The 21,048-nt window shown below is 56.2% G+C and overlaps 1 protein-coding gene across 8 annotated transcripts in view; it reads left to right on the top strand.

Annotated features, from left to right (window-relative positions):
• lrrk1 (leucine-rich repeat kinase 1) overlaps nt 1–19,773 on the top strand; it is a 34,744-nt gene extending 14,971 nt beyond the window's left edge. For 6 of the 8 annotated variants that reach the window (XM_057025066.1, XM_057025064.1, XM_057025067.1 and 3 more), the window contains 27 exons: nt 902–972; nt 1,143–1,272; nt 1,813–1,925; nt 2,516–2,727; nt 2,832–2,996; nt 3,283–3,455; nt 3,627–3,747; nt 3,858–4,017; nt 4,153–4,331; nt 4,484–4,581; nt 4,742–4,913; nt 5,004–5,173; nt 5,295–5,434; nt 5,606–5,846; nt 6,012–6,181; nt 6,257–6,460; nt 6,539–6,678; nt 6,771–6,908; nt 9,660–9,854; nt 10,279–10,430; nt 10,611–10,728; nt 10,834–10,950; nt 11,057–11,254; nt 11,334–11,548; nt 14,539–14,976; nt 15,113–15,214; nt 18,677–19,773. In XM_057025066.1, the coding sequence (XP_056881046.1) occupies nt 902–972; nt 1,143–1,272; nt 1,813–1,925; nt 2,516–2,727; nt 2,832–2,996; nt 3,283–3,455; nt 3,627–3,747; nt 3,858–4,017; nt 4,153–4,331; nt 4,484–4,581; nt 4,742–4,913; nt 5,004–5,173; nt 5,295–5,434; nt 5,606–5,846; nt 6,012–6,181; nt 6,257–6,460; nt 6,539–6,678; nt 6,771–6,908; nt 9,660–9,854; nt 10,279–10,430; nt 10,611–10,728; nt 10,834–10,950; nt 11,057–11,254; nt 11,334–11,548; nt 14,539–14,976; nt 15,113–15,214; nt 18,677–18,854 (4,510 nt within the window). In that variant the 3' untranslated portion in view covers nt 18,855–19,773. The remainder of the gene's footprint in view (nt 1–901; nt 973–1,142; nt 1,273–1,812; nt 1,926–2,515; nt 2,728–2,831; nt 2,997–3,282; nt 3,456–3,626; nt 3,748–3,857; nt 4,018–4,152; nt 4,332–4,483; nt 4,582–4,741; nt 4,914–5,003; nt 5,174–5,294; nt 5,435–5,605; nt 5,847–6,011; nt 6,182–6,256; nt 6,461–6,538; nt 6,679–6,770; nt 6,909–9,659; nt 9,855–10,278; nt 10,431–10,610; nt 10,729–10,833; nt 10,951–11,056; nt 11,255–11,333; nt 11,549–14,538; nt 14,977–15,112; nt 15,215–18,676) is intronic. The other 2 variants (XR_008949345.1, XM_057025065.1) reach the window with 2 other exon arrangements.
• The last annotated feature ends 1,275 nt before the right edge of the window (nt 19,774–21,048 follow it).

Genomic DNA, 21,048 nt, shown 5'->3' with positions numbered 1-21,048 from the left:
GAGCTGTGACTACCAGCAGAGCTGTAACTACCAGCAGGACTGTAACTACCAGCAGGACTGTAATTACCAGCAGGGCTGTAACTACCAGCAGGCCTGTAACTACCAGCAGAGCTGTGACTACCAGCAGGGCTGTAACTACCAGCAGGCCTGTAACTACCAGCAGAGCTGTGACTACCAGCAGGGCTGTAACTACCAGCAGGCCTGTAACTACCAGCAGAGCTGTGACTACCAGCAGAGCTGTGACTACCAGCAGGGCTGTAACTACCAGCAGGGCTGTGACTACCAGCAGAGCTGTGACTACCAGCAGGGCTGTGACTACCAGCAGGGCTCTAACTACCAGCAGGGATGTGACTACCAGCAGGACTGTAACTACCAGCAGGGTTGTAACTACCAGCAGGGCTGTAACTACCAGCAGGACTGTAACTACCGGCAGGGCTGTAACTACCGGCAGGGCTGTAACTACCAGCAGGACTGTAACTACCAGCAGGGCTGTGACTACCAACAGGACTGTGACTACCAGCAGGACTGTAACTACCAACAGGACTGTAACTACCAGCAGGACTGTAACTACCAGCAGGACTGTAACTACCAGCAGGACTGTAACTACCTGCTCCCCATTGAGCCCAGACCAGGTTCAAGCTGAGGGGGGACCAGGTCTCCTCTGGAGCAGGATCCCAACATCATCAGACACCAACTGGTTTTAAAGCTCTAAAGAAAGATCACCCTTTGTCCGGGGCGGTCCCCCTACCTGGTGTGTAGATTACTCTAGGCACTGTGGGCCATGTGGGTGTGAGGTGGGCCGTCAGAACCTTGAGATGGGCCAGGTCCAGGATTCTGGCGCAATCACAAACAAGACGCAACATTTCTTGGCTTGCTCGCTTCATGTCAGACTCTCCTCTAGAACCCAGGAGGTGCCTAAACCCAGGATGCTGGCCTTTCTGACGACACGCAGCAGGAGGGACCCCGATCCAGGTACCGAACCCTCTGAAACGTGGCCGTTTCTAGGTCTCCAGCATCTTCATGGGATCCTTATGTTTTCAGTGCCCCTGTGATGGTTTAGCTGAATCTTCAGGGTCTTTGAAGCTGCCGGTCTCCCCTCACCTCATGTGGAGTAACACCTGTTCTCTGCTGTGCTTCTGCAGCCTGTTCCATAGAGTTTCCCGCCATTCTACGGGACTCGCTGGAAGTGCTTCACCTGAACGACAACCAGCTGGACTCTGTTCCTCAGTCGGTGTGTGGCCTGCACAGCCTGACCGAGCTCTACCTCTCCAAGTTAGTGTTCTTCTCTAGCCTCTCGGCTCCTCATACGCCTCCTTCCTCACACGTTGATCCGTCCCGACGTGTTTAGGACCAGACCGCAGGTGTACAGCACCGTCTCTGGCTTCCCTTTAAGTAAGATCGGACACATATTTAAAGGGTTTTACTGTAGTATTCATCTGCTGCATCTTCCAGTTAAATTAACATGATAATAATGTCAGTTTAACTGGTTAGAAAGAAAAATAAACGGAGAAATGCATCGACTCTACAACCCCCCCCTCCCCCACGTCTGCTACCATATGATTGCAGTTCTTGGGAACCTTTGCCTGGTATGAAATCGGGCCTAATCCAGCTGTTGGCAGCTGTTTTAAGGATTCACATCTGCTGCTGTTGCCAACAGCGACCTCCTTCCATTAGCAGCAGATCCCTTCTATTTAAGTCCAGATGTTCCACCCAATAGTCTCCAGCATGGGAGACGTTTATGTTGGACTTTGCTGCGGTTGGGGCTAACAGAACCTTCTTGTCTGTCTGTGTTGTTGGTTCTGGTCCCCACAGTAATTCTGGGATTCGGGAGCTTCCGGCTGAGCTGGCCCAGCTCTCCAACCTGTGGCAGCTGGACATTGAAAACCTCCCCGTCACAAATGTCCCCCAGGACATCAGGAAAGAAGGTATCAAATGTCCTAACGGGCTTTAAAATGTCTCATTATCCTACCAAGGAAAAGTGGACTTGAGTAGCTGATGTCAGAACACGCTGAGGACGAGGACGATCCATTTATTACCTTTAGACACTAGCAGAATGTTATTTTTAGAGTCCATTATTTCTATATAGTATTTCTATACTGTTGACCTCATTTATTTCTCTATAAAGTTGTCTGTTTTCAAACTTGAGTCAATTCTTTCATCATCGACAGTTTAATCTTTAATTCAAATACATTAAAATGGAGAGTTTGGCACAAACATCCCAGAGCAGCGCACAGCTGATGTGCACGTGCATGTGCACAAATGTCTGTCGGCCTCGTACGAGTGCAGTTTCTGAGTAACATGGACCAAACTGGGCCCCCTGCTGAGCCTGGGGGGGGTGTCTCTCCACAGTCCTTATAGAACCCTGAACCAGGTTCTAGGGAGCGGAGGGCTGGTCCCAATGATTCCAGCTCCAGAACCTGCTGCTCCAAACACTGAGGAATAAATGCAACCAAACAATCCAACAGATTCTGCAGTAATTGTTGAATCATCTGCTCCTTGTTCTGTGTTCTACAAGGTTCCATTTCTATCCTGGCTTTCCTCCGGGCTCAGCTCCGAAAGGCGGAGCACTTCAGACTGCTGAAGATGTTGGTGATCGGCCCCCCGAGGCAGGGCAAGACCGCCCTGCTGGAGGTCCTGCAGACAGGCAAGGCCGCTCCCTTCACCCCGGCCGAGTGCAGCATCCGCACCTCCACCTGGGAGCTGGACAACCCCAACGGAGGCAAAAACGTCAGCACAACCAAGACTCGCACGTGCAGCATGAACTGAGGAACTTGGCTGGTGCTTTCCTCCATCATCTAGTCATAACACAGGTTGTCTCCTGCCTCTCACAGAAGGATTCGGTGACCTTCAGCGTGTGGGACATCGGCGGTCCCGCCAGCATGTCCACGGTCAACCAGTGCTTCTTCACGGACAAAGCCCTGTACGTGGTGATCTGGAACCTGGCTCTGGGACAGGAGGCTGTGAGCAACCTGCAGACATGGCTGCTCAACATAGAGGTGAAGCGTCGGAGTATCTGCCACATTCACACCATCAACACTCGTGAAAACAGCCGTTTTTGGTTGACCAGAAACGTTTTGGATTAAAAGTGGTGTAAAACCAGCTGATCTCCCCGTTAACTACCCGTGGACGGTAGTTTCTGCGGTGAGGAAACCCGCTCTGAACGTGTGTCGGAGTCCTCTGGTGGGGGGCGTGTGGACGTACCCGTCCCCTCCCCGTCCAGCACTGCTGTGTCCGATTTCCTTGAACGCATCGTAAAGGGCGCCTTTTCTCTCTGACCTGAAGGCCAGAGCTCCAAACTCTGCCGTGGTGATTGTGGGGACTCATTTGGACCTCATCGACACCAACTTTCGCACCGAGAGACTGGCCACCCTCAGGGCTCACATCTTTGCTCTGTGCCGATCCCCGTCGGGTGCCCGAGCCTCTGGGTACCCGGACATCACCTGGAAACATCTGCAGTAAGCGCTCCTCACTCTTCTCATGGATAAAGCCCTGGAGACCACACATGATGGGTTTAAACCTCATTCTTTTAAAAGCTATGTGTTAGTTTAGTTTCCCAGCCCGGTGGGAACGGAACAGCCCAACGATATTAGGCGTAAACGTGTGTGTGTGTGTGTGTGTGTTGCCAGTGAAGTGTCCTGTAAGACCTTAGAGGGGGTGGATGGGCTGAAGAAGCTGATCTACCAGGTGGCTCTCTCCATGAAGGACAGCAGCAGCTCCGTATTTGGCAACAAGCTGCTGGGCAGACTGGTGAGTCGGGACCGGCCACGGCTGGAGAGGCGTCCTTTACATTCTGGTCGGATGTAAATGTTTAAATGTTCCCCCCCTGAGGCGAAGAGGGCTGAAACTCTGACTATCAGATCCCCAGGAGCTACCTGACGCTTCAGAAAGCCGTGTTGGCGGAGAAGCAGAGGCGGGCAGCTCAGGGGGAGGTCCAGTACATCACTGAGTCCCAGCTCCAGACCCTTGTTGAACAAGACCCAGGAAGTGACATCAGAGGCTATGAGGACCTGCAGACTGGTACAGTGACTAGCTCATCGCTGCTAGCCGCAGGAACCACCCTGCTTGGGGAGAGATGTGTATTCTTCTATGGTGTCCCCGTGTCCACCTGCCCTTCATGTCTCTGCTCGTCTCTGCTCGTGTCTCCATCACCAGCCATCAGCTTCTTGATAGAGACCGGAGCTCTGCTGCACTTCCCCGACACCAGCCACGGCCTGTGCACCCTCTACTTCCTGTGTCCCGTCTGGCTGTCTGAATGCCTGGAGAGGATCATGCATCTCAAGTCATCTCGGGCCGTGGCCAGAAACGGAGTCATCCAAGCTGAGGACCTGAGAGTGGGTTTGATGCTGAAGACCCTTGCTTTGGGTTCTTCCTCTAAGCTGATCTAAAGCCATACTGGGATGGTTGTGACTGACCTGGTTCTAGCCCAGCATGTGGCAGCCTGATCGGACAGTTAAGAACCCTTTTGATGACTTCCTCATTTCAGATGCTGCTGGTAGGAACGGGCTTCACTCAGCAGAACGAGGAGCAGTACTTCCAGTTTCTAGCCAAGTTTGAGATCGCGCTCCCGGTGGCCAACGACAGGTAACTGTCTGTCTGTAGGTTCTGTAGCATCCAGGAGTAGCGTAGCTCCCGAGCTTTGCTGCGTCTACAAAGTTCTATCGGTTGTTCTGACTGACAGAAACAGTCTACAATGATCTCTCTTGGTTCTGGAAACCCAGTAGTGATTTCTGTCTGTTCACAGTTATTTGTTGCCGCACCTTCTCCCTTACAAACCAGCTGTGGACATCCACGGCTTCCGCCAGGAGACCAACAACACACTACAGCGACTAATAAAGATGAGCTTTGTTCCTGCCGGGTTCTGGGAGCGCTTCATTGCCCGGATGCTCATCAGCCTCAAGGAGATGGACCTGCAGGTGGTTCCTCTGGCTTCACCTGCTGCACCGAGCAGCTTCCCCACATGTCCTCACCTGAGCCTGTGTGTGTGTGTGTGTGTGTGCGTGCAGTCGTTTGAACCCAAGAGGAACACTAAGAACCCCCGCAACAGTCACTCTGCACTCTACACCTTCGCTGGAACTCAGCAGAGGAACCGCTGCAGCACCTTCAGAGTCCGGCGCAACCAGACCATCTACTGGAAGGAGGGGCTGCTGGTCACCTTTCAGGGGGGCTACCTGAGGTCTGCACAATCAAAGGGTGCACACGCTCGCGTGCACGTGTGCTCAAACGCTGACGGGGAGCGTTCCAGGAGCGATGCCGGAGCGATTCCTGACGGCCTGTGTGGGATCTTTTTTTCCCAGTGTGGAGTCGTCAGATATCAGCTGGAGGAGGAAGAAGAGCGGAGGCATCAAGATCATCTGCCAGTCCGACATGAGAGATTTCTCCGCCATGGCGTTCATCACCGACCACGTTCACAGCCTGATTGAGCAGTGGTTCCCTGGTCAGTGCACGGCTCCGTGGACCACCCTGATTAATCTGTTGTGATTTCACTCATTAGGGCTGAAATCCTCACATCTTCTGGGGCCAGGGTCAAGACCTGTGGCCCACTGAATCATTTATATTCTGACGTGTCGAGGCCAAAGTTCAGGAACTTCCTGTGTGTGTGTTGAAGCTCTGACAGCCAGTGAAAGTGACGGGAGCCTGCTGGTGGAGCAGTACGCTCCTTGCCCCCTCTGCGCCTCCCTCGGCCCTCAGAGTCCAGCAGATAAAGCTGACGTCCACTACTTTAACATGGAGGACTGCGTGCTGGCTGCAGTGGAGAACGAACACATCAGCTGCCCTCAACACGTGGAGAAACCAGTCCTGCTCCAGGAACTGGTCCCTGAACTCTTCATGACTGACTTCCCTGCACGGTAACGTCTCACATTTAAAGGAATCGCATCTTATGTGGGAGCGTTCAAACTGCCTGGACCACATTCTAGAGGGGTTGTTTTTCGTGACAGATTTGATTATTTTTACTAAATAATGTCAAGTGTTGTTTAAAGTTCTTGTAATGCCTGTGTGTGCGTGTGTGTTAGGTTGTTTCTGGAGAGGGCCCAGCTGGAGTACTCTGAGGAGGAGAGTCACATCCTGGGCCAGGGAGGCAGTGGGACCGTCATCTACCGGGCTCGCTACCGTCGCTGCCCCGTGGCCATCAAACGCTTCCACTTCAAGAAGTGTCAGAAGCAGCCGGTCAGCAGCGACGCAGGTAAAGACCCCTGTTGCTCAGCCCCCCAGCTGCCCCGGCGGGTCCTCCCAGCACGGTGTCTCCTTTCTGTCCCAGACACCATGGTCAGACACCTGCGCTCCGCGGATGCTCACCGCAGCTTCACGGAGTTCCGGCAGGAGGCCAGCATGCTGCGCTCCCTGCAGCACCCCTGCATCGTCTACCTGGTGGGCATCAACATCCACCCGCTCTGCTTCGCCCTCCAGTTGGCCCCCCTGGGGAGCCTCAACACGGTTCTGGAGGAGAAGCGCAAAGGCAGAGGTAGGTGGCGCGGCGCCCTTTCGCAGCTGGACGGGCTTCGGTGTCGGTCAAAGCGCGGCTCTTGTGTCACGGTTGCAGGTCGCGGCTACCTGCCCCTGGGCCACATGATGACCTTCAAAGTGGCCTATCAGATTGCAGCAGGACTGGCTTATCTGCACAGGAAGAGCATCATCTTCTGTGACCTCAAGTCAGACAATATCCTGGTGTGGTCGCTGGAGGTGCGTATGCAACCTGTAGGAGGTCCAGAGCACGTTTGGAACCACGTGACTCAGGGCGGGAACGCCTTAAACATAAGGAAACTCTTTTGTAGGAGCGGGATGTGGTCAACATCAAGCTGTCCGACTACGGCATCTCCAGACAGTCCTTCCACGAGGGCGTGCTGGGGGTGGAGGGAACACCGGGCTACCAGGCTCCGGAGGTCCGACCCGGCATCGTTTATGATGAGAAGGTACAGATCCTCAGCAGCGAGATGGATGCACACGTGCACGAGGAATATGCCAGTGTATACAACTAAAGGGTCAAACATGTGGCCACTGTCATGTGACGGCGCCGTCACATGATGCAGATGTTGGGACCTGTTAGTGCTGGAGATGGTTCAGTCCACACTGTGGGAAGAGTTTATTTCACATGTCCCAGCTGAGGAGTTACAGCTGCTGCCCTCCATGGATGTTGTCTGACCCTCACCACAGTTCCCAGTCAGCCCCGTCTCACCCTCACCACAGTTCCCAGTCAGCCCCGTCTCACCCTCACCACAGTTCCCAGTGAGCCCCGTCTCACCCTCACCACAGTTCCCAGTCAGCCCCGTCTCACCCTCACCACAGTTCCCAGTCAGCCCCGTCTCACCCTCACCACAGTTCCCAGTGAGCCCCGTCTCACCCTCACCACAGTTCCCAGTGAGCCCCGTCTCACCCTCACCACAGTTCCCAGTGAGCCCAGTCTCACCCTCACCACAGTTCCCACTGAGCCCAGTCTCACCCTCACCACATTTCCCAGCTCCGTCTCACCCTCACCACAGTTCCCACTGAGCCCCGTCTCACCCTCACCACAGTTCCCAGTGAGCCCCGTCTCACCCTCACCACAGTTCCCAGAGAGCCCCGTCTCACCCTCACCACAGTTCCCACTGAGCCCAGTCTCACCCTCACCACAGTTCCCACTGAGCCCAGTCTCACCCTCACCACAGTTCCCACTGAGCCCCGTCTCACCCTCACCACAGTTCCCAGAGAGCTCCGTCTCACCCTCACCACAGTTCCCAGTGAGCCCAGTCTCACCCTCACCACAGTTCCCAGTGAGCCCCGTCTCACCCTCACCACAGTTCCCACTGAGCCCCGTCTCACCCTCACCACAGTTCCAGTGAGCCCCGTCTGACCCTCACCACAGTTCCCAGTCAGCCCCGTCTCACCCTCACCACAGTTCCCAGAGAGCCCCGTCTCACCCTCACCACAGTTCCCAGTGAGCCCCGTCTCACCCTCACCACAGTTCCCAGAGAGCCCCGTCTCACCCTCACCACAGTTCCCAGAGAGCTCTGTCTCACCCTCACCACAGTTCCCACTGAGCCCCGTCTCACCCTCACCACAGTTCCCAGAGAGCCCCGTCTGACCCTCACCACAGTTCCCAGTCAGCCCCGTCTCACCCTCACCACAGTTCCCAGAGAGCCCCGTCTGACCCTCACCACAGTTCCCAGTGAGCCCCGTCTCACCCTCACCACAGTTCCCAGTGAGCCCCGTCTCACCCTCACCACAGTTCCCAGCGAGCCCCGTCTCACCCTCACCACAGTTCCCAGCCCCGTCTCACCCTCACCACATTTCCCAGCTCCGTCTCACCCTCACCACAGTTCCCACTGAGCCCCGTCTCACCCTCACCACAGTTCCCAGCCCCGTCTCACCCTCACCACAGTTCCCAGCGAGCCCCGTCTCACCCTCACCACAGTTCCCAGCGAGCCCCGTCTCACCCTCACCACAGTTCCCAGAGAGCCCCGTCTCACCCTCACCACAGTTCCCAGCCCCGTCTCACCCTCACCACAGTTCCCACTGAGCCCCGTCTCACCCTCACCACAGTTCCCAGAGAGCCCCGTCTCACCCTCACCACAGTTCCCAGTGAGCCCCGTCTCACCCTCACCACAGTTCCCAGAGAGCCCCGTCTCACCCTCACCACAGTTCCCAGAGAGCTCTGTCTCACCCTCACCACAGTTCCCACTGAGCCCCGTCTCACCCTCACCACAGTTCCCAGAGAGCCCCGTCTGACCCTCACCACAGTTCCCAGTCAGCCCCGTCTCACCCTCACCACAGTTCCCAGTGAGCCCCGTCTGACCCTCACCACAGTTCCCAGTGAGCCCCGTCTCACCCTCACCACAGTTCCCAGTGAGCCCCGTCTCACCCTCACCACAGTTCCCAGCCTCGTCTCACCCTCACCACAGTTCCCAGCTCCGTCTCACCCTCACCACAGTTCCCAGTGCAGATGAAAACAGGCTTATAATGGCCCAGTTTAATGCTGACCCACAGCTAATTCGGGTCAGAACCGTTAGAGCCGTGACTGAAAGGTTCTTTCACTTTAAAACTTTCCACTGTGCAAGAATGCAAATATTTAGAGCCTCCGCCTGCTTCAGCTGGCCTGGAGGACACAGGAACCAGGACGCCACTTTATCAGTCACTGTCCTAAAGTTCACCCTAACCCTCCAGAACCAGCAGTCCAGAACACAAAGAGACACTTTTGACTTTGACATCCTGCATTTAAGCCCGTCACTCCTCCGAAACGATGCTTCCCATGAATAATCACCCACCAGACAGAATGAGGGCAGAGTGGAAATTCTCTCCTGATGAAGAGTAAACCTGCGTTTCCAGGGTAGAGGATCAGGAAGGACACAGTTCTGTGGTTCTGTGGGTCCATGAAGGAACAGTTCCCACCTGACGTCACGTGTGTGGGAGTCATCCTTGATGATGGCTGAAAGCTTCACTGATCTCCACCGAGCTTCGCTATAATGAGCGACTATCAGTGCTGGTTTACGTTAGTTAAGCAGCTACTAGTTGTTCCTAGAACCTTGTCTGGACCTAAATGTGTGTTGTTGACATTAGTGTTGGATTGTGGCTCCACTAAAGCTGAGAGTGTTTGAGGAGGCACCAGGAGCAGCTGGGTGGAGACCCCTGAAGATGCTGGGTCCAGAGAGTCCCCCCTTCCTGAGTGGGTGCTCTTTGTTCCTCTGTAGGTGGACATGTTCTCCTATGGGATGTTGCTGTACGAGTTGCTGACAGGAAGGAGGCCTTCACTGGGACACCACCAGCTCCAGATAGCTAAGAAACTCTCCAAAGGCATCCGGCCGTTGCTAGGCAGCCCAGAAGAAGTCCAGTTCTGCTGTCTCCAGACCTTGCTGACCGAATGTTGGGATACCAAGCCTGAGAAGGTGGGGGCCTCTCCTCTCTGACCTTGTCCTTCCAGATCACTCAAATAGCATCAGACAGCTGCTTCCTGCCTCGTGGTCACGACCTTTGTGGTCGTCAACGACCGCCAACGCTTCGAACTGTGCGCTCCCTCGACGGGGCCGCTCAGGGCTCCTTCAACATCCCCGAGTCCTTTTCACTACTTTGTGGGTCAGAGATGTTATTTCCTGATCCTGGACTTTCTGATTTTGTTGGTTAAAAGCTCGTTTTCTCTCCGTAATGTGCTCTTCAGTCGTCACCGTGCTGCTCGGGTCCACGTGGTCGTCCTGGTTTCAGTCGGTTTAAAGCCCGATCAGCTGGGACACACCTGGAGCTGGGAACAGGAAATGAACATTTGATCCTAGTGTGTGTGTGTGTGTGTGTGTGTGTGTGTGTGTGTGACCACAGAGACCAGTGGCCCTCCAGTGTCTGAGGCAGATGCAGCAGCCCGGTTTCCCCTCCCTCAGATATGTCCTGTCCTGTGACAGCCACGCCCAGCTCTTCTTGTCCCCTCTGCAGGGCTACAGCGCCGTGTTCTGGAGCGGTGACAAGGACAGCAGGTTTGTTCTGTGTGTGCGTGTGTGTGTGTGTGTGTGTGTGTGTGTGTGTTTATCCCAGTGTTTCCAGTAACAGTTCTAAGAATCTTTATTTTAACATGTGCACACACAGGCAGAGAGGTCTGGAGTGATGATTAATGTGTGTGTGTGTGTGTGTGTGTGTGTGTGTGTGTGTGTGTGTAGGAACTACAGTATTGTCAACGTGGAGAAGGGCAACATGGAGGTGAAGAGGATCTCGTGTCCAGGCAGTCGCATCAGCTGCCAGATGAAGATGGGAAACACTCTGTGGATGACCACTGAGGTCGGTCTCACGTTGTCATGGTTACGTGTTGTCTCCAGGTGACCCGATAAGCTGATGGCTCCGCCGTCTTCCACCTCTCTGACGAGGTGTGTGTCTGTGTGGCAGGACCAGGAAGTGTTCATCTACAGTCTGAAGGACATGTGTCCCCTGAGCCAGCCTCAGAAGCTCTTCTCCTGTCCCGCCATCATCACCTGCCTCTGTCCTGTCCCAGAGCGAGAACAGGTGACACACACACACGCCGGTGTCTAGGGTCACTGTTATTTAATATAGATTCTTGCTCACACGCTACGGAACCAGCCAACGGACCTCTCCTCCCTGGCTCCTCCAGAACCCGGCTCGGGTGTTTGCAGGCATGTCTGACGGGCTGGTGGCCGTCTACAGCCTGCTGGACGGACTTCCTGTGGAGGGCGAAGCCTACCTGTGTTCTCACACCCTCAACAAGACGATGTTCGGTCTGAAGGACTCGGATCCCAGGCAGAACCCGTACCCAGTGAGGTGCATGGTTCTGGTGGGCAGCGGCTCTCAGGTGAGCAGGCAGGTGTTCAGCTCGAGGCCAGCTGGCGTCCTTCATGCCCACCTTCGCCTCCTCTCCCTGTGCTCATCAGCTGTGGTTCTCCAACGGTCCCGGGGTGCTGGTCCTCGACTGCTGGAGCCTCCGTGCGGTCCGTAGGCTGGATCCGTACGTGCCCCCGTCCTCCGTTGTATCCATGACGACCAGCTTTTGTGCGTGGGAAGAGGAGGCGGTCTGGATGCTGGATGACCACGCCAACATGCTGCTGCTCTACCACGCTGCGTCCTACCAGCTGTGTGCCCAGTACTGGTGAGCCTCCAGTCCACCCATCGTCCTCCTCTGTCCACCCACTGTCCTCTGTCCACCCTCTGTCCTCCTCTGTCCTCTTCTGTCCTCCTCTGTCCTCCTCTGTCCACCCTCTGTCCACCACTGTCCACCCACTGTCCTCCTCTGTCCTCTTCTGTCCTCCTCTGTTCTCCTCTGTCCACCCTCTGTCCTCCTCTGTCCTCCTCTGTTCTCCTCTGTCCTCCTCTGTCCTCCTCTGTCCTCCTCTGTCCACCCTCTGTCCTCCTCTGTTCTCCTCTGTCCTCTGTTCTCCTCTGTTCTCCTCTGTCCTCCTCTGTTCTCCTCTGTTCTCCTCTGTCCACCCACTGTCCTCCTCTGTCCTCTTCTATCCTCCTCTTGTCACCCTCTGTCCTCCTCTGTTCTCCTCTGTCCTCCTCTGTTCTCCTCTGTCCTCCTCTGTCCACCCTCTGTCCTCCTCTGTTCTCCTCTGTCCTCCTCTGCCCACTCACTGTCCTCCTCTGTCCACCCTCTGTCCACCCTCTGTCCTCCTCTGTCCTCCTCTGTCCTCCTCTGTCCTCCTCTGTTCTCCTCTGTCCTCCTCTGTCCTCCTCTGTCCTCCTCTGTCCTCCTCTGTCCACCCTCTGTCCTCCTCTGTTCTCCTCTGTCCTCCTCTGTTCTCCTCTGTTCTCCTCTGTCCACCCACTGTCCTCCTCTGTCCTCTTCTATCCTCCTCTGTCCACCCTCTGTCCTCCTCTGTTCTCCTCTGTTCTCCTCTGTCCTCCTCTGTCCACCCTCTGTCCTCCTCTGTTCTCCTCTGTCCTCCTCTGCCCACTCACTGTTCTCCTCTGTCCTCCTCTGCCCACTCACTGTCCTCCTCTGTCCACCCTCTGTCCTCCTCTGTCCTCCTCTGTTCTCTCTGTCCTCTCTGTTCTCCTCTGTCCTCCTCTGTCCACCCACTGTCCTCCTCTGTCCTCCTCTGTCCACCCTCTGTTCTCCTCTGTCCTCCTCTGTCACCCTCTGTCCTCCTCTGTTCTCCTCTGTCCACCCACTGTCCTCCTCTGTCCTCTTCTGTCCTCCTCTATCCTCCTCTGTCCACCCTCTGTCCTCCTCTGTTCTCCTCTGTCCTCCTCTGCCCACTCACTGTTCTCCTCTGTCCTCCTCTGCCCACTCACTACTGTCCTCCTCTGTCCACCCTCTGTCCTCCTCTGTCCACCCTCTGTCCTCCTCTGTTCTCCTCTGTCCTCTTCTGTTCTCCTCTGTCCACCCTCTATCCTCCTCTGTTCTCCTCTGTCCTCCTCTGCCCACCCACTGCTCCTCTGTCCTCCTCTGTCCACCCTCTGTCCTCCTCTGTCCACCCTCTGTCCTCCTCTGTCCACCCTCTGTCCTCCTCTGTTCTCCTCTGTCCACCCTCTGTCCTCCTCTGTCCACCCTCTATCCTCCTCTGTTCTCCTCTGTCCTCCTCTGCCCACCCACTGCTCCTCTGTCCTCCTCTGTCCACCCTCTGTCCTCCTCTGTTCTCCTCTGTCCACCCTCTGTCCTCCTCTGTCCTCCTCTGTCCACCCTCTGTCCTCCTCTGTTCTCCTCTGTCCACCCTCTGTCCTCCTCTATCCTCCTCTCTGTCCACTCACTGTCCTCCTCTGTCCACCCTCTGTCCTCCTCTGTCCACCCTCTGTCCTCCTCTGTCCACCCTCTGTTCTCCTCTGTCCACCCTCTGTCCTCCTCTGTCCACCCACTGTGCTCCTCTGTCCTCCTCTGTCCACCCACTGTGCTCCTCTGTCCTCCTCTGTCCTCCTCTGTCCTCCTCTGTCCACCCACTGTGCTCCTCTGTCCTCCTCTGTCCTCCTCTGTCCACCCACTGTGCTCCTCTGTCCTCCTCTGTCCTCCTCTGTCCACCCACTGTGCTCCTCTGTGCTCCTCTGTCCTCCTCTGTCCTCCTCTGTCCACCCTCTGTCCTCCTCTGTTCTCCTCTGTCCACCCTCTGTCCTCCTCTATCCTCCTCTGTCCACTCACTGTCCTCCTCTGTCCACTCACTGTCCTCCTCTGTCCACCCTCTGTCCTCCTCTGTCCACCCTCTGTCTCCTCTCTGTCCCCCTCTGTTCTCCTCTGTCCACCCTCTGTCCTCCTCTGTCCACCCACTGTGCTCCTCTGTCCTCCTCTGTCCTCCTCTGTCCACCCACTGTGCTCCTCTGTCCTCCTCTGTCCACCCACTGTGCTCCTCTGTCCTCCTCTGTCCACCCACTGTCCTTCTCTGTCCTCTTCTATCCTCCTCTGTCCACCCTCTGTCCTCCTCTGTTCTCCTCTGTCCTCCTCTGTTCTCCTCTGTCCTCCTCTGTCCCCCTCTGTCCTCCTCTGTTCTCCTCTGTCCTCCTCTGCCCACTCACTGCTCCTCTGTCCTCCTCTGTCCACCCTCTGTCCTCCTCTGTCCACCCTCTGTCCTCCTCTGTCCACCCTCTGTCCTCCTCTGTTCTCCTCTGTCCACCCTCTATCCTCCTCTGTTCTCCTCTGTCCTCCTCTGCCCACCCACTGCTCCTCTGTCCTCCTCTCCCACCCTCTGTCCTCCTCTGTCCACCCTCTGTCCTCCTCTGTCCACCCTCTGTCCTCCTCTGTTCTCCTCTGTCCACCCTCTGTCCTCCTCTGTCCTCCTCTGTCCACCCTCTGTCCTCCTCTGTTCTCTCTGTCACCCTCTGTCCTCTCTATCCTCTCTGTCCACTCACTGTCCTCCTCTGTCCACCCTCTGTCCTCCTCTGTCCACCCTCTGTCCTCCTCTGTCCACCCTCTGTTCTCCTCTGTCCACCCTCTGTCCTCCTCTGTCCACCCACTGTGCTCCTCTGTCCTCCTCTGTCCTCCTCTGTCCACCCACTGTGCTCCTCTGTCCTCCTCTGTCTCCTCTGTCACCCACTGTGCTCCTGTCCTCCTCTGTCCTCCTCTGTCCACCCACTGTGCTCCTCTGTCCTCCTCTGTCCCTCTGTCCTCTTCCGTCCTCCTCTAACCCTGACGCTGTGTCACTGTTGCAGCTGTGGAGACAGCAACCCTCTCCGGGATGTCTTCACCATTCAGCGGGTGGTTTCCACGGCGACGGCCGCTGCCCTGGAGGGCGCGGAGCAGGAAGAGAAGCTGGAATACTGGAAGAGCGGAGAAGTGGAGATGGTGTACAACAAGGACGCCGGAACTCAGATGATCCAGCACCAGGACTCGCTAACAGACTACTGCTCCATATCATCCCAGGGCTCCCTGGAGCCGCCTGGGTCCGACTCCACCAGTACCTCAGAACTGGGCTCACCGGTCAGCCGCAGCAGCGTCCCGCTTCCAACAGACCAGCAGGACGCGGGCGGGAAGCCCGACCAGACGGGCCAGGAACCTCCGCAGGACCCTGACAGCACCGGCCAGACCCCCTCTGCTCAGCTGCAGGCCCTGACGGTTCTGTCAGTGAACAGAACCGTGTGGATCCCCAGGTACACAACGCAACGCAACGCAACGCAACACAGCACAGCACAGCACAGCACAGCACAGCACAGCACAGCACAACACAGCAGTTTTAATGTTGTAAGGTTCAGTGATGTTGGTGTGTGTGCGCGTGTGTGTGTGCAGGCGTGGAGGAGACGTGATCGTCATAGAAACACAGTCCTGTTCCAGTCAGCTGAGGGGACGCGTCATTGCCGTCCTCCACCCACCCAGCTGGGCTGACCTGGGGTGAGTCTGGTGACCTGGTGACCTCCTGGAGATCAGATCAAAGACACAGCTGGAACATTAGTCTTTCCAGGAACCTCTAGAGATTCATTTCCTCTTTGAACGTTTTCTTCTGCTTTCACAATATTCATTTCATCATTGGGAGGATTAAAGGCTATTTAATTAATGTTTATGGATGGAGGGATGGATGGGTGGATGAGGGATGGATGGATGGGTGGATGATGGATGGATGAGGGATGGGTGGGTGGATGGATGATGGATGGGTGGGTGGATGATGGATGGATGGTGGTGGCTGGATGGCTGAGGGCTGGCTGGCTGGGTGGATGGCTGGCTGATGGCTGGCTGGGTGGCTGGCTGGATGGCTGGGTGGCTGCTGGGTGGCTGGCTGGCTGCTGGATGGCTGCTGGGGTGGTGGCTGGATGGCTGGCTGGGTGCTGGCTGGCTGGGTGGCTGCGGGGTGGCTGGCTGGCTGCTGGCTGGCTGCTGGGTGGATTCGGGCTGGCTGGGTGGGTGCTGGCTGGCTGGCTGGCTGTTGGGTGGCTTCGGGGTGGCTGGCTGGCTGGGTGGCTGCGGGCTGGCTGGCTGGCTGGCTGGGTGCTGGGTGGCTGGCTGCTGGGTGGCTGGCTGCCTGGGTGGCTGGCTGGGTGCTGGGTGGGTGGCTGCTGGCTGGGTGGCTGCTGGCTGGGTGGCTGCTGGCTGGGTTGCTGCGATGGGTGGCTGCTGGGTGGGTGGCATGCTGGGCTGGGTGGCTGCTGGTGGGTGGCTGCTGGCTGGGTGGCTGCTGGCTGGGTGGCTGCTGGGGGGTGGCTGCTGGGTGGGTGGCTGCTGGGTGGGTGGCTGCTGGCTGGGTGGCTGCTGGCTGGGTGGCTGCTGGCTGGGTGGCTGCTGGCTGGGTGGCTGCTGCTGGGTGGCTGCTGGCTGGGTGGCTGCTGGCTGGGTGGCTGCTGGGTGGGTGGCTGATGGGTGGGTGGCTGGCTGCTGGGTGGCTGGCTGCTGGATGGGTGGCTTTTGGTGGGTGGATGCTGGCTGGGTGGGTGGCTGCTGGCTGTGGCTGGCTGCTGGGTGGCTGGCTGCTGATGGGTGGTGCTGGGGTGGTGCTGCTTGCTGGGTGGCTGCTGGGTGGGTGGCTGCTGGCTGGTTGGCTGGCTGCTGGGTGGCTGCTCTGGATGGGTGGCTGCTGGGTGGGTGGCTGCTGTCTGGGTGGGTGGCTGCTGGCTGGGTGGCTGGCTGCTGGTGGCTGGCTGCTGGGTGGGTGGCTGCTGGCTGGGTGGGTGGCTGCTGGCTGGGTGGCTGGCTGCTGGGTGGGTGGCTGGCTGCTGGGTGGGTGGCTGTTGGTGGCTGGCTGCTGGCTGGGTGGCTGCTGGGTGTGTGGCTGGCTGGCTGCTGGGTGTGTGGCTGGCTGCTGCTGGGTGGGTGGCTGCTGGGTGCCTGAATAGTGCTGGGGTTGCTGTTACTGGTTCTGGTTACTGTTACTGGGTCTGGTTACTGGTTCTGGTTACTGGGTCTGGTTACTGGTTCCGGTTACTGGTTCTGGTTACTGGTTCTGGTTACTGGGTCTGGTCACTGGTTCCGGTTACTGGTTCCGGTTACTGGGTCTGGTTACTGGGTCTGGTCACTGGTTCTGGTTACTGGTTCCGGTTACTGGGTCTGGTCACTGGTTCTGGTTACTGGTTCTGGTTACTGGGTCTGGTTACTGGTTCCGGTTACTGGTTCTGGTTACTGGGTCTGGTTACTGGTTCTGGTTACTGTTACTGGGTCTGGTCACTGGGTCTGGTCACTGGTTCTGGTTACTGGTTCTGGTTACTGTTACTGGGTCTGGTCACTGGTTCTGGTCACTGGTTCTGGTGGGTCCACTCAGCTCTCCCTGACTGATGCAGCTGAGCCAGCAGGTCTTCCACCCTGGAGTCCTCAGACCCTGGAGTCCTCAGACCCTGGAGTCCTCAGACCCTGGAGTCCTCAGACCCTGGAGTCCTCAGACCCTGGCCTGTTAGCAGCAGCCAATAAGGGCTCTAGATGAGCCGTTATTACACGCTGCACCTGGAACAGGTCACCAGGTCAGGGGGCGGGGCCACAACCCCTGCCGGGTCACTTCCTGTCCCACAGATGGGTCGTCTCACACACCAACATGTGGACCTCCATCCACACACCCATCATCCATCCTCCATCCATCATCCATCCATCCAACCAACCATGCATCCATCCATCATCCATCCAACCAACCATGCATCCATCCACCCACCCATCATCCATCCATCCACCCATCATCCATCCAACCAACCATGCATCCATCCATCATCCATCCAACCAACCATCCATCCATCCATCCATCATCCATCCATCCACCCACCCATCATCCATCCATCCATCCATCCCACATCCATCCATCCATCATCCATCCATCCACCCACCCATCATCCATCCATCCATCCTCCATCCATCCATCATCCATCCATCCACCCACCCATTATCCATCCATCCAACCAACCATGCATCCATCCACCCACCCCTCATCCATCCACCCACCCATCATCCATCCACCCACCCATCATCCATCCACCACCCATCATCCATCCATCCACCCACCCATCATCCAGCCACCCACCCATCATCCATCCACCCACCCCTCATCCATCCACCCACCCATCATCCATCCACCCACCCATCATCCATCCATCCCCCACCCCCCATCATCCATCCACCCACCCATCATCCATCCATCCACCCACCCATCATCCATCCACCCCCCATCATCCATCCATCCACCCACCCATCATCCATCCATCCACCCACCCCTCATCCATCCACACACCCCTCATCCATCCATCCATCCACCCACCCCTCATCCATCCACCCACCCATCATCCATCCACCCACCCATCATCCATCCATCCACCCACCCATCATCATCCACCCACCCATCATCCATCATCCACCCACCCATCATCCATCCATCCACCCACCCATCATCCATCCACCCACCCCTCATCCATCCACCCACCCCTCATCCATCCACCACCCATCATCCATCCATCCACCCACCCATCATCCATCCACCCCCCATCATCCATCCACCCCCCATCATCCATCCACCCACCCCTCATCCATGCAATCATCCTAGTTCTTGTTTTCCCTCAGATGCTTTGAGGCATTGGCTCTCTCACCCTCTTACTCTCTCACCCCCCACTCTCTCTCTCACCCTCTCATTCTTTCACCCTCTCACTCTCTGATCCAAGCTTCAGCTCCAGTGCAGCTGTAGGTCCTAGAACGTGGTGAAACACCAGGGCTGGATCAGAACCAGTCCTGGAACAACCTTCCAAGCTGGTTGAGAGCTGGTCTGTCTCCCAGATACAAACACAACATTCCCTTCACTCCTCCACTGTGTTTACTGCTCTGAAGTAGGAGATGACGTCCTGATGCTCCACAGAGAGGGTGACGCTCTCCTTTCTTGTCCTCCTCTTTCCGTAGGAACCTGGAGGAGGCAGCTGTGGTGACAAATGACACCGTTGTCTGTGGTTTTCTTACAACAAACATGGAGTGGAGCCTGTGTGTGTGGAGGGGCTGGGGCAGCCAGGAGCTGGACGTCTTCTACAAGTCCTACGAGGAGTTGGCTCGTCTGGAGGCCGACATGAGGAAGAGAAGGTAGCTGCTGACCTCACTGGCCTTGAAGAACTATCAGGCAGGACAGGAGGTGATGGACGTCCCAGCAGGCAGGACAGGAGGTGATGGACGTCCCAGCAGGCAGGACAGGAGGTGATGGACGTCCCAGCAGGCAGGAGTGAGAGGACAGAAGACCAACCTGCATCCTCAGCTCAGCCAGAGGGCTCAGTGGTGGCTGTAGGGCACCTGTGGAACTCACCTGGATAAAGCTGCTGTAATTCCCCCCACTGCCAGAAGGGGGAGACGGAAGTTGCCGATTTCAGCAGTGTTCAGTTTGTAATTATGTGGGTTTTTTTATTGCATCATGTTAATTTTGACGAGGGTGTGAGACATTTGTGTCTCGTGGAACTGCTTGAATTGACAATAAAATGTCTTAAAGCAGTCCCATATGGGGTTTGGACGCCGCTGTGTTCAGGTCTGCCGTGTTTTTTTAAATGCAGCGGTTCTGGAGCGGCGCTGCTGCTGCTGCTGCTGGGAAGCAGCTGTCTGAGCAACCGAGCAGGAAGTGGATGAGCCCGTGGCAGCGACACTCGGGACACAGTGTTCCTCCTCCAGTGGTGGGTGCAGCCTTGACTCCCCAGGACTCTGTGTGCCAGCTGCAGCCCCCCTGCTGAGCTGCAGGGCGCCTCTCAAACAACAAACATCTGTTCTGCTGAGCCACACAATCATCCGAAAGTTCTGCAGCTTCTTAGAAATGCTTTTGGCTGTGATTGCTCTGTCATTATTAATCATTCGGGGATCTTCTCGGTGAAGTGTTTGGTACAAATGAAAGGACACGCAGAGCCTGGAGCAGGCAGGAACGTCCCCCGGGGGCTGATAAGATTCTGAGACGTTTGATTTATCAGAACGTTCTACACAGTGAACAATGTACATTAAATAAAGTTCTATGACATCATTGACACACACGTATTTATGAGTGAGTGTGTGTATATTTATATGCATGTTTGTATAAACCCCTAAACGATCCTGAAAGACGCTACACAGGTTTTCCTGGAGGTAGCGGTGAGCTGATCCCAGGGGCCAAAGTGGCGGCGCTGCAGACATGAATGATGCTCTTGTCAATTAGAAACGGCCTCTGTGGCGCTGGTGTGAAGACGCCAGCTCCCGGGGGCCCCGCTTCACCCTGCGCTCAGGACAGTGGACAGGAGAGAGACGCGTCCTGGTGAAGAGGTGTAGTGTTGTCCCTGATGGCCTCCAGGGTCCAAGGTGTCCCGGTTAGTTAACTAATCTGTTGGTTATCTCCTCCGCTGGGCCCATTCCACCACTGGAGACGTAATAAAGTCTTTATCTGTCAGAACATCTGCACCCATGGCGTCCACCTCGTTATCAAATTACTGCCCTTAACGTCCAGATGTGATCAAAACATTCTGGGCAGGAGGGTTTGGATCAACCACATTTGATTCATCACCAGCAGAGTTTGTGTACATTTACTTTAAAGCATTTCGTTTATTTGCTCTTATTTTAACAACGTAAAATCCCTTTAATTCATCGGCGTCTGTTACAGTTAAAACCGTCTCTCGAGGCTTGACTGAGACCCAGGCCTGGACCCCAACACTGGCAGGAAAAAGTCCCCTTTAACAGGGAGAAACCCTGAGCAGGTCCAGGAGGTGAGAACAGCTGTGACCTAGCAGGGGGCCTGAAAGCTAAATGCTACTTTAGCCTTTAACAATGTTCTGCCTGCTGTTGCTGCATCACCATCAGGGTTCAACATGCGCTGCCTCCACATGTAGAGCAAAGATCCGTCTGATTTGGGGCTCATCCCAGCTCAGCTGGGTCTGCAGATGTTCCACTGAGCTGGTCGGTTGCTATCGTGGCTCAAAGGGTCCTTTAGGTCCCAAAAACCTTGTTCATTTAGGTTATTTCAGTACAATCAGTGCTGTCTCCAGACAGTTTCTGATGATGTGCAGCTCAGCTGGTCGAGTGGAAGCCGATAGAAACGGAGCTGCAGAGCTCAGCAGAACATCTGCAGCGCACCCATTTAAGGAGGCTTCATCACATACATCTACTGGCGTCTGCCAACAAGTGCTCATCAGGCCAAGACGTCAGCATTAAATCACGGCGGCTGTAAACGTGCGTGACCTGAATACGGCGAGTTTAATCATGTGCTATCAGTTAGTTTGACTCAGGCAGAAACCAGCCTGTCAGGTTATGAAAGAGGGCAGCACAATGGCTCTGGTTTA

The sequence above is a fragment of the Takifugu flavidus genome, chromosome 2 (assembly GCF_003711565.1).
Source record: "Takifugu flavidus isolate HTHZ2018 chromosome 2, ASM371156v2, whole genome shotgun sequence".
NCBI classification, from domain to species: Eukaryota; Metazoa; Chordata; class Actinopteri; order Tetraodontiformes; family Tetraodontidae; genus Takifugu; species Takifugu flavidus.
Note: the sequence above shows the minus strand (reverse complement) of the source record. Positions and strands in the feature narration are given on the sequence as shown.